General features: G+C 46.5%; 1 protein-coding gene across 1 annotated transcript in view; it reads right to left on the reverse strand.

Annotated features, from left to right (window-relative positions):
• The window catches only part of LOC132570141 (uncharacterized protein K02A2.6-like), a 31,661-nt gene that overhangs the window by 4,435 nt on the left and 11,168 nt on the right, over window positions 1–16,058 (reverse strand). Inside the window, exons 2-3 of the mRNA XM_060236574.1 lie at window positions 7,776–8,249; window positions 7,335–7,649 (exon numbers count right to left, since the gene is read on the reverse strand). Coding sequence (XP_060092557.1) covers window positions 7,335–7,649; window positions 7,776–8,249 — 789 coding nt within the window. The remainder of the gene's footprint in view (window positions 1–7,334; window positions 7,650–7,775; window positions 8,250–16,058) is intronic.

Genomic DNA, 16,058 nt, shown 5'->3' on the forward strand with positions numbered 1-16,058 from the left:
CTTGGTTTCTTCCCCGCCCACACAAACTCTGAATTTTTTCTTTGCCATCTATTAAATTGTTTACTGTCTTTCACAATCGGAATAGTTTGAAACAAATACATTATTCTTGATAGAATATTCATTTTAATTGCGGCTATTCTACCCAACTGTGACAAATTAAGTTTATTCCACTTTAACATATCTTCATCCATTTTACACCATAGCTTCCCATAATTATTTTTGAACAAATCAATATTCTTCATTGTTATCTCCACACCCAAATACTTTACCTTGGAGGTAACTTCACAGCCCGTTAGTCTCTGCAATTCTTGTTGCTTATTTATTTGCATATTTTTACATAGAAGTTTTGATTTGTCTTTATTAATACAAAGTCCCGCCAACTCCCCATATTCTTGTATTTTGGCTAACAACAAAGGTGTGACTTGTATGGGGTTTTCATTTATAAACATTATATCATCTGCAAATGCTCTGTATTTGTAAGTAAATCCTATTACTTTTAATCCTTCTATTTCTTTATCTTCTTGAATTTGCATCAGTAATATTTCAAGAGTCATTATAAACAACAGTGGGGAAAGTGGACAACCTTGTCTTGTACCTTTACTAATTATCATGTCTTCTGTAAGATCAGCATTTATACATAGCCTTGCATGTTGTTCAGTATATATTGCTTTTATCATTCTTATAAAGCTTTCTCCCAGCTCCATCTTCTCCATTACTGCAAACATAAAATCCCAATTTAAATTGTCAAATGCTTTCTCTGCGTCCACAAAGAATAATGCTACTTCCTTTTCTGGATGCCTTTCATAATATTCTACGATATTTACAACAATTCTGATATTGTCTCTTATTTGCCTTTTGGGAAGAAACCCCGCTTGATCTTCCTTTATAAAGTTTATTAAATATTGTTTAAACCGTTCTGCCAAGATTCTTGTATATATTTTATAGTCATTATTTAATAATGAAATTGGTCTATAATTTTTTACGTTCGTAACATCTCTATCTTCCTTTGGAATCAACGAAATAACAGCTTCCTTCCACGTATTTGGTATTTTCCCTTTTGTTCTTATCATATTCATCAATTTCTGAAATTTTGGGATTAACTCCTCTTTGAGGGTTTTAAAAAATTTAGCTGTATATTCATCTGGCCCGGGTACTTTTCTATTTTTCATTGCATTAATTGCTGCTTCAATTTCTATTTTTTCAATTGGATCATTCAAAACTTTTCACATATTTTCTGCTAAGGGTGCTATTTTTATCTTTTGTAAGTACTCATCCATCTTTTCTTTCCTTATTTTAACACCTTTAAATAACTTGCCATAATACTTAAAGAATTCTCTTTTTATTCCTTCTTGATCTACCACCTCTCTTCCATCCACCACAATTTTATTAATAATTTTACTTTCTCTCTTTTTCTTCAGTTACCAGGCCAAATATTTTTCGGGTTTGTTTGCTCCCTCGAAAGATTTCTGCTGCAATCTTTTCATATTCCATTCCAGTTCTTTATTTAACAAATGTCTCATTTGCGTTTGTAATATTGTAATCTCCCTTATAATGTTCTTTTTCCCTGGCCTTTTTCTCAGTTCCCCTTTCTTTTTTCTTTATTTCATTTTGAATGTCCAACATCTGTTTTTCTTTTGCCCTCTTATCTTTGTTATTCAATGTAATCAATATTCCTTTCATTACTGCTTTATAAGCATCCCAGACCGTCTGAAATTCTATATCCTCTTTATTTGGAAGAAAGCTTTAGTGTCATTTTCTAGAGATGTCACTATTTTTTTATTCTGTAGTAAATCTTCATTCACTCTCCATCTTCTCAACTTCTTAGACAATTTTGTAATCCCCATTATTGGGTTATGGTCAGCCCCAATTTTAGGTAAAATCTCTATTTTCTTTGTTATAAGGCCTAAGTCTTTAGTGCCCCACAACATGTCAATTCTGGAAAAAGTATTTTGTTTTGCTGAAAAAAAGGTATGGTCCCACACTTCAGGATTAAATTTCCTCCTTATATCCTCCAAATTTTCTTGTTTGACCAGTTAAAAAAAAAAACTTTGGCAATTTTCCTTCCTTATTATTTCTTCCCCCCAGACCTATCCAATGTGTTCTTAATTGTTCCATTAAAGTCCCCCATTATCAAAACTTGGTTATGTCAGTTCATCAAATTGTTGTATAATGTCTTTTAAAAAAGCATCCTTTGCACCATTTGGTGCATACAGTCCGAATAACAACTTTTTTTGCATTTAATATTATTTCTACCACTACAAATCTTCCATCTTTATTTTTAAACACTAATTTCGGCTCCAATTCTTGTTTAATATAGAAAATCACTCCCCTTTTCTTCTGTTCAGCCAATGAATAAAATTCTAGTCCCAATTGTTTATTCCATAAAAATTTGTAATCCTTTTGTTTGATATGCACTTCTTGTAAACAAACTATATTACAATTTTGCTTTTTAATCCAATGAAACGTTGCCTTTCTTTTTTGTGGTGAATTTAGTCCATTTACATTCCAAGATAATAATTTGTAATCCATCATGGTGCAAATTCTTTATGTTCTTCATAAAACCTATGCAGTTCCTGTGTGCTTGTAATTGTAACCCTTTTTCCTTGCAGCTCAAAGCTCAGACCTTCAGGTATTATCCATCTATACCTCATTTCATTGTCACATAGTTTTTCTGTCAATTTTTTGTATGCTTTTCTGTCGTTTATCACTTGTCTTGGCAATTCTTTCATGATTCTTACTCTGCTGCCTCCCACTATCAATGTCTTTTCAAAATTTTTATTCAAGATTTTTCCCACCATTTATTTTGTCATATAACTTATAACCACATCTCTTGATAGATTATTTTTCTTGGGATATAGTGAGTTCACTCTATACATATAGTCATACATGCTTCTAGTTCCTTCAGGATTTTCCTCCAAAAATTCTGCAATTATTCTTATTATATATCCTTTCAAATCAGTCTCTTCATCCTCAGGTACTCCTCTCAGACGTATCTGGGTTTTCATCAATTTGCAGTCATGAATTGCCACCTTTTCTTGCATTTTTAGCAAGGTTGAATCATGTACTTTCACTCTCTCTTCCACCTCTTGCACTTTCTTTGATGTTACCATAGTCTCATTTCTGAGATCTTCTATATCTTTCCTTAGCTCTTCAATGTCTTTTCTAATTTCTTTTTTAGAAGCAGTTATCATGTCTCTCAACCCTTTCATCATTCTGGCTTCCATTACTTCTAATTGCTCTTGCATTTTTTCCATTGAGGCAGTCCTTGCACGGGTTAACTTATGCTCTGAAATTTAAAAAAACACCAAAAATTTTGACCTCTCCAAATTAAATTTAAACTATCAAGTTTGATAGAGTAAGGCTTGCCTTTTCAATAAGCCTAGTTTTGCTGTCCTCAGAGCCTCCTGGGCTCAGATATTAATTTTTAAAGTTTTTATTTCTTCCAAAATGGCGGTCGCGACTTTCTGCTTCCCTTTTAAAAATTTTTTTCCTTCAAAAGGCTTCTAAAGTAATTATCAGCGATAATGTCCAATAGTATTTATGTTATAATGGTCACCTCTGTCAGCTTCACCAATTTTTAATGTCCCGAACACTTTAAAAACTTTTAAATTTTGACCTCCTAGAAATGGCCGCTGATGTTTTTCTATGATATTATAGTCCTAGAGTAGGCTAGCTGCTTCAATGATTTCCCTCGTCCATCCAACACTTCCTGCTTTTTTTGCCACCAAATCCTATTTTCACTGTAAAAAGATCTCGCGATGTTTTCTGAATCTCTATTTCCCACCTTCTGATTTTATTTTGTTTAACTTTAAATAGTCCCGGAATGAAGATAGTCATCAGTACCTTTTTCTGCAGTTATCCAGATCCAACACCGGTCTTGTATAGCTTTAGATGTTTAGCAGTCTCAAAGAAGGTTAGGATCCTGTCGCGCTTTTGTCAAATAAATGACTCTGGAAACTTCTGCAAATGATGAATATGCAACTCGTCTCTGGAGACCCCTCAAAGGACCCCCCCCCCGGGACTCCCTTTTAGCCAAAGTAAATCTCCTCAGAGTTTCCTGTGCATATCTTGGACTGATCTCTGACTGACAAAAGTAGGCAATAGGCATTAAATTGCCCTCCACTACCCCGAACAGAAGCCCCAGCCTGCTCCCCTTTTGAGAAGCAATTCAGCTCGGCATTTTCCAACCCTGGAAGTCCTATTTTATTTTATCTTGGTTCTTGGCAACTTCTCAACAAAATTTTCTCTGTGTTATGTTATGCCTATGTTAGTCACAATGCTGCAAAATCAATGCTAGTTACAAGCCTAGATAAAAGAAGGCAGCCCTGAAAATCTGAAGTGGTGGTTGATATAAGAGCAGATAACAGCTCATTGAAACAAAAATAACCCAAGCAAACAATAGCTGCATTTGGCTTGAATTACTTTCAAAAGAAAGATACAAGCTCAAGATTTCTAGGCTTTAAGATCTGATGACATAGGATCCTCTAATAATTGTGGCCACTGTGTCCAATTTTTCTGTTTTAGATTCCAGAATGAAAATATGATGGATGCTAAACATGCACATTTATGTACCAGCAACCATGGTCAAGGCTAAGTATAACAATATATATTTTACAGATTTCTGTTTGTGAAAAAAAAATTGTAAAGTTTTAAAATTTAGAAGGATGTAATTCTGTTTAGGATTGCACTGGATCTGTTTGGTAAACATTATGCTTTTTCTGTCTTACAAGACAAATTCAGTGCAATCCTAAAAAGAATTACACTCTTTTAGGTCCAATGAAGTCAATGGACTTTTGAAAAATTTAATATGTATTCTCTACTAGTGGTAAATTGCGAACAGATACCAAAATCTTACCTAGATTCTTCAAAATACATAAACTCTAGAATGTAATTTATAGAAGGGAATATTTTCATGAAAAATGGTAAACAGTGTAAGGGCTACACACTAAATCAGGGGTCTCAAATCTCCAGCCAGTGGGCGAGAACAAACTCACCCAGAGCTTTAATCATGCCCGTGGGGCTCTTTTCTCTCCCCTCTCTCTCCTGTTCTCACCCTTTGAAACTCCAAGGCTGCCAAAGTTCTCAGTTACTTCTTCCTTGTCTTTGCAGGCTGAAGCAGGAAGCAATTCTGGGCTTGCAAAGCTGAATAATAATAATAATAATAATAATAATAATAATAATAATAATAATAATAATAATAATAATAATAATAATAATAATAATAATAATAATAATAATAATGCAGAATGCACTTTCCATTAAGGTCTCTGTGCCCAAATAGACTACTCTGGGAGTAATCTATCTGGGCCCAGAGAACTTAATGGAAAATCTGTTCCATGTTTTCCTTGTTTGTGCTGCAAAGTATTTTAATGGAGTGGAGTCCAGTTTCACTTTTCAGCATTTATATGGCCAGTTAAAAACTGTTCCTTGCTGCAGTTGTGTGACCTTGCAAATAAAGTGTTGGTGCTTTGAGCCAACTTATCTCTGCTGAATGGACCTCAGAACTGGTGCCTAGTGAATCCTTTACCATGGGAACCCATAGCCAAAGGGGAATATTATACTGAAGAGCCATTGCCAATCTGAGTAGACCTGAGAGCAGGGGGAAATGTCCAGCCATTTCATGTTTTCCTAAGTCTGGAGCATTTTATATTTTTGGTTTATATTTTTATTTTCTGCTGTGATCCTTGTGCTTTTTTCTTGATGTTTTGTTTTTAAAATTGCATTGTCAAATCCTCCTTTTCTCCCACCTTTTCATTTTAAACAAAACATTTAAGCATGTTTGTATTTTAAGTTAAAAAAATGTCTTTAATTGTGTTTCTCTGTATTCTTTATAAAGTTTATGCCTCCACTACCTGGCATTACATTTTATGATATGCATGGTCAGGCCCCACAAAATCCCATTTATGTCAGATCCAGCCCTTGTAACAAATGAGTTCAAGACCCCTGCTCTAAACTATTAAAACTGAGCTATTCTCTCTATTTGCTATGCAGATAAAGTCCCATAACTTATATTTTCCTATTTAGGATTCTATGTAAAAACTAAGTATCAATAGACAATACAGATATGTCTAATTGAGCATTTAAAAATATATTTAGGGGTGTGCAATTTCCCCTCCTTTTTCAGTTCAGGTATATTAAATAGAATTTTTTGGGGGCGGGGGATTTCCAAAAAATCCTGGATCCCAATACCAGTGCAGTATTTAGATCTGGGATTTTTTTTTCAGAAATACCATTTTTGGGGTTCCAATAGACCCAAGAAGAACAAAAAGAGTGGAAGGAATTGCACACCAGAAGCTGTGCCTATGAGAAACATTCTGCTCCCTACCGGCACAGCTGATTCTGGACTGAATCTCTTGCAGCCTGGTTTAAACTGGGCTGCAAGAGAAGCCAACATCAAACTGAGGGAGCTCTCAGCTCCTGCCACCCTTGTTGATCCTTGGCTGAGCCAGATGAAGTGGCATGGAGCTGCTGCCCTGGCCAATTCTGAGGGGAATAGGAATAGCACTTGTTAGCCCCACTACCTTGTGCATTGACCGTAGCTTCCAAACCGAGTCACTCACATAAACTATATGCTGGCATGCTCTTTTTTTGTGCAACTGGGAACTGTGCAAACAGCAAATTGAACCTCCAGGTGTATAGAAAGTGTTCCTGCAGGTTCAGTTTGTAGGCTCATAACATTGCCCAGATGAAAAGCTCAACATGTGGCAATGGTATTAACAACATGGGAAGAGAGATTCATTCTGGTTTGTGCTCTTTGTCTGGATTACATCTGCTTTGTCTGGATTACTGTAATGTACTGGGAGACGAGACGTGGTAAAGGCATTGGTCTTTAATCGCTGATACATTACAGAACTGGGAAACACGCGGCCGGGTCCGCTAATATATACATGCACCCCGGATCAACCCCCCTGCTGGCCAGCCCAATCCTGGCCAGTTAAACTTCCCGCGCTTGGTCTTGATTGGCGGTGACTTTTCCCGCGCTGCGCCAGGTAACCCGAGGACGTCCCGGCTTGCGCGGCGCGGGTGCAGAGTCCGATACTCAACACTCCTCCCCCCTTAGTTTAAACCACATAGTCCCGGAGGTACGCCGGTGCTCTCCGTTCCCGTGTCGATCTCCTCGGGGTCGCTCTTGGTGCGGAGGCTGGTTCCGTTGTGGGCGATGCTGCTTCTGGCTGCGGGATGTTGGGGTCTGTTTCAGGCTCCGGCTCTGGTTCGGTGTCTCTGGGGGCGTCATAAGTGGGTAGTTCCTGTATTGGCGAGCGCCCTTCCGGACCTTCGGTTGCCCGCGGATCCCTATTCCCTACCTCCTCTGTTTCTTCGGGTAGGGTGCGGCGGCGCAGCTGATCTATGTGCCGCCTTAGTACCTGGCCCCCCTCGGTGGTCACCTCGTATGACCTGGAACCTGTCACCCTAAGGACTCTCCCCGCGACCCACTCGGGACCGCTTGCGAAGTTCTTCGCGTATACCGGGTCACCCGGAAAGAACCCCCGCACCGCCTCCCGGACCTCTGGGGACCCGCGGACCTCGGGGGCCCGGTCGGGGTGCAGCCTGTCTAGGCGTGTTGTCAGTTTCCTCCCCATAAGCAGTTCTGCGGGGCTGGATCCCGTTATAGGGTTTGGGGTGATCCTGTTGTGGAACAGGAAGGCTGAGAGGCGGTGGTCCCAATCCCCTTGTACTATTCTCCCCAGTGCTTCCTTGGCGGTCCGCACCATCCGCTCTGCCTGGCCGTTGGTGGCCGGATGGAAGGGTGCGGATCTTATGTGTCGTATGAGGTACCTCTCCGTGAACTCCCGGAATTCCCGGGAGGTGAATGCAGTACCGTTATCCGTCACCAGGGTGTCTGGGATCCCGTGCGTGCATAGGACCCTCCTGAGTGCCCGGACGGCTGCTGCTGTGGAGGTTGAGGCTACTGGAATCACCTCCAGCCATTTTGTGTAGGCATCCACAAGTATAAAAAAGATTTGGCCCTGATACGGGCCTGCAAAATCTAAGTGGAGGCGGGACCATGGTCGCCTGTTAGACTCCCATCTGTGGACCGGGGCTGATGGGGGATCGGGCCGGGATTCTTGGCAGGGTTGGCACCTCCTCACCCACCCCTCTATCTCCTCATCCATGCCCGGCCACCACACATAACTACGGGCCAGGGCTTTCATCCTCACGATGCCCGGGTGGGTCTCGTGGAGGTCTTCCAGCACCTGCTTGCGCAAGGGGGGGGGAACCACCACCCGACTGCCCCAAAGCACACACCCCTTGTGGGTTGATAGCTCGTCCTTCCTGGACGCGAATGGCCTGAACGCGTCTTCGACTTTGCCTGATGGCCACCCCCTCCCCACCCAGTCCCTGACCCGTGCCAGGATGCGGTCCCTCCCTGTTGCCCGAGCCACCTCCGCCGCGTGCAGGGGGCGCTCGGGGAGCGATTCAATGAGCATTACCCCATGTGCCGGGGCGGGATCCGGTTCTGTCATGGGGAGCGGCAGGCGGCTGAGGGCATCGGCGTGTCCCATGGCTTTACCCGGGCGGTGGATCAGTTCATACGTGTAGGAGTTCAGGAACTGGTTCCACCTCAGGACCCTCTGGGATAGGATTTGGGGGGTCTGACGGTCTGGAGCTAGGAGGCCCAGGAGCGGCTTGTGGTCCGTGGCGATGGTGAAACGCCTACCGTAGAGGTAGTCGTTGAACTTGTGCACCCCCGCCACGATCGCCAAGGCCTCCTTGTCAATTTGAGCGTAGTTCCGCTCCGCTGGAGATAGAGTCCGTGAATAGTACGCGACTGGCACTTCCCTCCCGTCCGGGAGTTGGTGCCCCAAAACCGCTCCTACTCCGTAGGGGGAGGCGTCGCAAGCTAGGATCAGGGGTAGGTTTTCGTCGTAGTGGTGAAGTACCGCGTTAGAGACCAAGAGGTCCTTCACCGCTTGGAACGCCGCGGCTTGGCGTTGGCCCCAGACCCACGGGGCCTGTTTATCCAGCAAACGGTGCAACGGTTCCGCTACGGCGGCTTTGTGCGGTAGGAACGTGTGATAAAAGTTCAACAATCCTAAAAAACTCTGTAGTTCTGCCTTGCATTTGGGCGCCGGAGCCTGGACTATGGCCCTGGTCTTGTCCGCCGTCGGGTGTATCCCCGCCGCGTCCACGGCGAACCCCAGGAACTCCACTCGCGGGACCCCTAACAAACATTTCTCCTTTTTGACTCTCAGCCCCGCCGCTTGGAACCGCCTGAGGACCTCGCGCAGGCGGCAGCAGAACTCTCCTTCATTGGGGGCGGCGATTAAAACGTCGTCAAAGAAGGGTTGAACTCCGGGGATCCCTTTAAGGAGAGAGTCCATTATGCTCTGGAATATCCCCGGAGCCACACTGACCCCGAACTGCAGCCGTTTAACCCTGAACGCGCCCCTGTGGGTCACGATCGTCTGCGCCTCCGCTGTCTTAGCGTCGACCGGCAGTTGCTGGTATGCTTGTGCTAAGTCCAGCTTCCCAAAAACCTTCGCCCCGGCTAGCGCTGCTAGGACGTGGCTGACCACCGGGACTGGGTAGGGGTTGTCTTGTAGCGCCTTATTGATCGTGCACTTGTAGTCAGCGCAGATCCTCACCTCCCCATTGGGTTTGACGGGCGTTACTATGGGGGTTTCCCATTCCACGTATGTTACCGGTTCTAGGACGCCCTGGGCCGTTAGGCGGTCCAGTTCTGCCTCTATTTTAGGCTTAAGGGCGAACGGGACGCGCCTCGCTTTAAGCCTTATGGGCCTGACCATTGGGTCAATCGGTAGGGTGATGGGCGGACCCTTATAGCTCCCCAAAGACCCATCAAAGACCTCGGGGAACTCATGGCAGACCCCGTCGAAATTGCTTGCCTGCAAGTGGTCCACCCCCACCAGCTGGATCCCCAGGGGATTGAACCAAGCCAACCCTAGAAGTGTGGTCAGTTGGCGCTTGACCACTAGGATGTCCAGGGGCCCTCTGAAACCCCTTCTTTCCACATGCACCCGGGCCCACCCCACGATGTGTACTGGGTTCTTCTGAAAGTCCCTCAGTACGAAGTCCGCTGGCCTCGTTTGAAGGCGGCGGTGGGGGCATAGTTTCTTGAGGGTTTCCTCCGAAATGATGGAGATGGAGGAACCCGAGTCCACTTCCATGGTGCAGGGGGCGCCCTCGATTAGGACCGACATTTTGACCTTGTCTGGGGCCGATAGGGGCAAGTTCAATACCTGCAGAGTGGTGGATGCCGTCGTGTGGGTGTCCAGGGAGTCGTGATGCGCTGATGGTTGTCGGCGGCTGTTCTTGGCCCGGCAAGCCCGAGCGATGTGGCCCGTCTTTCCGCAGCTGCGGCAGTCCAGGTTGCGGTACGGGCAGTCCCGGTGCTCGTGGGGGTCGCCGCAGCTGGCGCATCTGGGACCGGTGGTGGCGGTGGCCCTCTCCGTCGCTCGCTGTCTAGTGGGGGCCCTTGTGTCCGTTCTTTGGGGCCGCCGGAGTTGAAACGCTTCTTCCTCTGTTCGGTCTTCTGGCTCCGTTTCCCCTTGGTGGACTGCTTCACCTCGTGGCTGGCCGAACGCCTTGGTGGCCCTCTCGAAGGCCGTTGCCTCGTTGAAGGCTTGTTGTAGCGTTAGCTCCTCCTTCGCGAAGAGCTTCTGCTGCAATCGCTCGTCGCGGAGGCCCCAGACGAAACGGTCCCGCAGGGCTTCGTCCCTTTTGTCAAAGTTGCAATTTCCGGCGATCTGCCGAAGGGCCGCCAGGTAGACCGCCGCTGTCTCCCCCGACTTTTGGTCCCTCTTGTGGAAGAGGAATCGGCGGGCGACGATGGACGGTTGGGGTGAAAAGTGGCCCGTGAGGAGCCTCACGACTTCCCGGTAGGTCCTCTCCGTCAGCTTAGCTGGAGCGGAGAGACCTCGTGCGATCTCGAAGGTCTCTTCGCCACAGACGCTCAGCAGGACGTCTCTCTTTCTCTCGTCATCGTCGATCAGGTTCGCCCGCAGGTAGCACTCGACCCTTTCGGTGTAGGTCTCCCATCTCTCGGGGTGCTCCGGGTTGAATTCCGCAAGATGGCCCGTCGTTACGCTCGAGTTCGCCATGGTGGCGGCGGGCTGCCCGATCCTGCGGTCTCTCGCCTTCCTCGTCTCCGGCCGGACCTATCTAGATCCCACCTTCGTCGCCAGTGTAATGTACTGGGAGACGAGACGTGGTAAAGGCATTGGTCTTTAATCGCTGATACATTACAGAACTGGGAAACACGCGGCCGGGTCCGCTAATATATACATGCACCCCGGATCAACCCCCCTGCTGGCCAGCCCAATCCTGGCCAGTTAAACTTCCCGCGCTTGGTCTTGATTGGCGGTGACTTTTCCCGCGCTGCGCCAGGTAACCCGAGGACGTCCCGGCTTGCGCGGCGCGGGTGCAGAGTCCGATACTCAACAATTACAATGCATCCCTCTCCCCATGCAGATTCAACCAACTGAAGGGTGTCCTGCAGCCAGCAGATTCCTGCTTATATGTGTTTATATGCAGAGCTGGTTTCAGATTTTGAGTTTCCAGGGGCCCTCTTCTCACTCACTCATCCATGTGTCTCACTGCTTAGCTTACCTGTGCATTGCTCCTTGCCCTGCTCACAAACCCTCCTGTTACCCATGCTCACAGCCATCTGCACTGCTCACAGCTTTTTTCCTGATGGCACCAGTTAGTGTGTGCAGCTGGATTCATGGGTGCAGGACTTTTTTTGAGCAGGGACACACAGGAATGCAGTTCCAGCTGGCTTGGTTTCAGGGGGTGTGACCTAATATGCAAATGAGTTTCTGCTAGGCTTTTCCAACACAAAAGCCCTGTGGAAAACAATGGTGACATCAAGGTGTGTGGCCTAATATGCAAATGAGTTCCTGCTGGGCTTTTGCTGCAAAACCCCCCTGTGTGAAACAATGGTTGTTTCAGGGGTGTGGCCTAATATGCAAATAAGTTCCTGCTGGGCTTTTTCCTATCAAAAGAGACCTGCATGGGTGGCAAAACACAATTTGAACAGGCAGGGAAATAGCATGTTGTGGTGGTTGGCCATAGTGGGCTCTACTAGAATCCCTGGGCCCTGGCAGCTGCCCCACCTGAAAGTATGCTGATGCTGGCCATTGTGTGTGTGTGTGGAGACTAGACACAGCTCTGACCCCCCAAGTGTCTATTGTGTTGGACTACAAAGCCTCCAAAGAACCCTAAAGGTATTCTAACAGTCTGATTTGAGTTACTTTAGGCTAACCAAAGTCAATGGCAGTAAATAGATTAAATCCTGTTATTTTAATAAATAAATAAATATTTTGGATTAACATGCAGGTAGTTCAGGCTGCTGTGCCAATGGAAATTCTGTTCTCTTGTGCAGAGCTTTCCCCAGCATAGTATTCTGGGACTGGGCTGACTGACAATTAATAAGTTTTAGGCAAGAAAACAGAGCTGGAGAAGCAAGGAACCCCTCTGGACATGTGTATATATGTATATACACACATATTAGCCTCTCTCCCTGACAGGAGATGATAAACATTCTTCAAAAAGAGACTATTCCCCCCAGAAATCTCTAAAGGCTCACTTACAACAATGTTATAAATCTCAGCAAAGAAAGATATCTTCTAAAAGAGAAATTCTGGGGATGGAAGTTGCAAGATACTGAGGTAACAAGCCACGTGTTCTGTGACAAATCAGCCTTAGTTGGAAAGCAGAATATGACCCTATTTGGCAGTGACAGAAGGCTGAGATTAGATTTCACTTGCTGTCAGTTAAACTACCTCACCAGCTTGTATTCATTTGTTTGGGCAGCCACAATGCTGCAAAAATGGCAATACTATATTGTGCTAGTTAAGGGAATAAGTAAAAATATGCTGAATATGGGTATTAAGGTTTACTTAGATGGCTAAGTAAATCATTTACAATTTTAATTTGAAAGAACTGAGGTAATAGAGTGGAACAATTGAAAGCCAAAGGGGGGAAATCTTGGGACAACAATTAAGGGATTTAGACAGTGGAGGTTTTATTTGTCTCAGGGGATTTTATAATACCCCCCCCCCCCAAAAAAAAGTATAACATTTGTCAAGTTCTACAAAACTGAAAAAATACTTTGAAACACTGATAATTTTTAAAAAACTTGCTAAATGCTATAGTATTTTGTGTCACAATGATTACAACAATTAAGAGCCAGTTTGGTGTAGTGGTTAAGAGTGTGGACTCTTATCTGGGAGAACTGGGTTTGATTCTCTACTCCTCCACTTGCAGCTGCTGGAATGGCCTTGGGTCAGCCATAGCTCTTGCAGAGTTGTCCTTGAAAGGGCAGCTTTTGTGAGAGCCCTCTCAGCCCCATTCACCTCACAGGGTGTCTGTTGTGGGGGAAGAAGATAAAGGAGATTGTAAGTCGCTCTGAGTCTCAGATTCAGAGAGAAGGGCGGGGTATAAATCTGTGGTCGTCTTCTAAAATGAATGCTGTATGTAGATAGCACTCATGTTCTGATGGCAAAATCCTAAAATACTTTTGCAAGTCTTTGAGGGTCTGCAAAAGTGTCAAAAGTTGCTTTTATTTACAGATGACAGATTGGTCAAAACAAAGGACTGGCGTGTGACTCTTCATAACCCAACGGTGATGTGCTACTACTACCAGTTCCTTTAATTAACCTACCAGCTAAAGATGAAGGGACAGGCAGAGCAGAACCAGATCTACATGTTTTTTGAGGGGGGGGGGGGCAAAATTAAAAAATGATGCTCCTTTGTGGGCCCATTCTATTTTATGGGCCCATAGAATAAAATGGACTTCATACCCAATTTGGTGCCCCCCTCTGATGGCGCCTGGAGCAAGCGTTCCCTCCACCACTCCCTAGATTTGACCCTGGGGCAGAGCAATCCTGAGTTACACCTATGTTTGAGTGTCCGGTCACCACATAACTCATGCACCACTAGTCTGCCTCCTAAGGGCCAAGTTGTGCTGGGGTAGAGTGGGGGAGAAAGCAGAGCTGGCTGCTTGGGAAGACTTTGCCATGGTGATTCTGCTGAAGCATGGCCTCCCTCTGAAGTGGGGTGACAAGAGGGAAAGGGCACTACAGACAGGCCCATAGCCAGAAAATTTAAATTGGGGGGAGCCACGGAAAATTTTTTGGGATGGAGGGGCCCCTCTTTGGCGGCCCCCACTCTCTCCGCTGCCACTGCTCTGGTGCCCTCTGATCTTGCCGCTGCTCTGGTGGCCCCCTCCCCCCTCTGCGGTGCCTCCCCCTCCCTCCCACTCATTCACCTGGTGAAGCAGTGAAATGTGGGCTCCTGGGGCTCTTTCACGGCACCCCAAGCTGCACTGAACTTGCTGAGCATGCCAGAAAACTGGCATTTGAACTGCTGGCCTTGGTGCAGCTTTTCCTGCTGATCAACTGATTGGGGGGGGGGGGTGCCTTGAAAAAGCCCCAGGAGCTGCACTTCACTGGGTGGGTGAGAGGAAGGGAGGGGAAGGCACCATGCAGAGGGGAGCGAGGGCCACCAGAGTAGTGGAGAGAGCAGGGGCTGCCAAAGCTGCAGGGAAGAGGGGCCATAAAGGTCAAAGGGGGGGTTGGGTGGGGAGGCCATGCCCCCTGGCTCCCCTGTGGCTATGGGCCTGACCACAGACCAACAGGATTGGTCAGTACTGGGGTGGGTGCCATCACACATGACAGTCAGGGGCAAGAAGAGGTGGCCCCAGAGAGGCCGATTGCTTCTCCCAACCCACCCCCCTGACAGGGACCTGTGCTAATGATAGGCATCTGGACATAGTCATGTACTTCCCCGGCATGCCAGCATGTTCCACGAGGAGGCTCCTGGCAAATACTTTGAGTCTGCCCTCTGCCCTAGCTCCCCCAACGCTGACTTTGGGACCCCCTGTGACTCAGTGCCACCCCCTCTTATGTGCTCAGACCCCCCGGAACACAGAGTGCGAAACCTCAGCCATGCACCCATTTCATTAGTGACTTCCCTAATGGTTGCATCATTCCCCTCTTCCTGAGTCTCATGAGCACAATAACCCATGAGGTCAGGCAGACTGAAAGAATGCATCTGGCCCAAGGCCACCCCCGCCCCCGCTCCCATGGTATTAGTGGAGAAAAGATATTCAGACTCCCCCATCCAGCTTCACACTCTGTCTAGTGCAATAAGGTGGCTCATTTGCTTAGATCTGCCCCCCCCCCTGCACAAAGAAGACCCCCCTCTTAGACATTCCCTTGGGAAGCCCACGGGGGAGTGGAAGATGGGGTGAGGAGGGAGCCGAGCAGAGAAGAGTGTGAAACTCGCCTGTGTGGCAGAAACCAAGCAGGAGAGATAAAGCTGAGGCACAACAAAGACTTTATTGCACTGAAATCAAGGTGGCACTCAGGAAGGCTTGCTGGGCATGAGGTTCCACTCCAAGAGGAGGGCTGGAACAGCTGACTGTGTGGAGTAGGCGGGGGGGGGGGGATCACAATACCTGGAAGCCTCTCTATTGAATCCTCACCTGCAAAACAGAGAAACAGATCCATGGCACCTGGAGAGGAATGCCATGCCAGCCATAGCCATGGATGTCATGTCCTGACAGGATCTGCAAAGGATGCTCGGGGATGGGGGGGATGGACACAACCCCCCCTCCCCAGCACATGATGGAACCAACCAACTCACATTCACCTGTCCTGGGGTGAAGTGCTCCTAGATTGCTTGTAATCCATCAGCCATGGCAGCTGCAGCTCATGGCTGTGTCTCAGCAATGGAATGATTTAAAGAGACAGTTGCTGAACTAGCTCACCACAAGCACCAGAGCAGCTGCCAGACCCTCCCTCCCCACACACACCCTGTGCCCTGCTGAGGGTGGGAACCAGGCAAAGGACAGGCCATCCCACGGAAAACTGTCTTGCCTCATGCCTGAGCTCACTGCTGAACTTGAGTACCAGAAACACTTTCATGTAAGCCAGCCTCCAGCTAAGAGAGGGAATGTAAGGTGTAGTTCACTTCCAGAGCACTCCGCCCCCCCTTAGGATTGTGCTGTAAGTCTCCAGTCCTCTTGGGTCTAAACAAGAAGCCAGCCCTGCATGGGGGGACACTTGCAAGATGTATTTCTAAAAAACCCA

The sequence above is a fragment of the Heteronotia binoei genome, chromosome 4 (assembly GCF_032191835.1).
Source record: "Heteronotia binoei isolate CCM8104 ecotype False Entrance Well chromosome 4, APGP_CSIRO_Hbin_v1, whole genome shotgun sequence".
Lineage (NCBI taxonomy): Eukaryota > Metazoa > Chordata > Lepidosauria > Squamata > Gekkonidae > Heteronotia > Heteronotia binoei.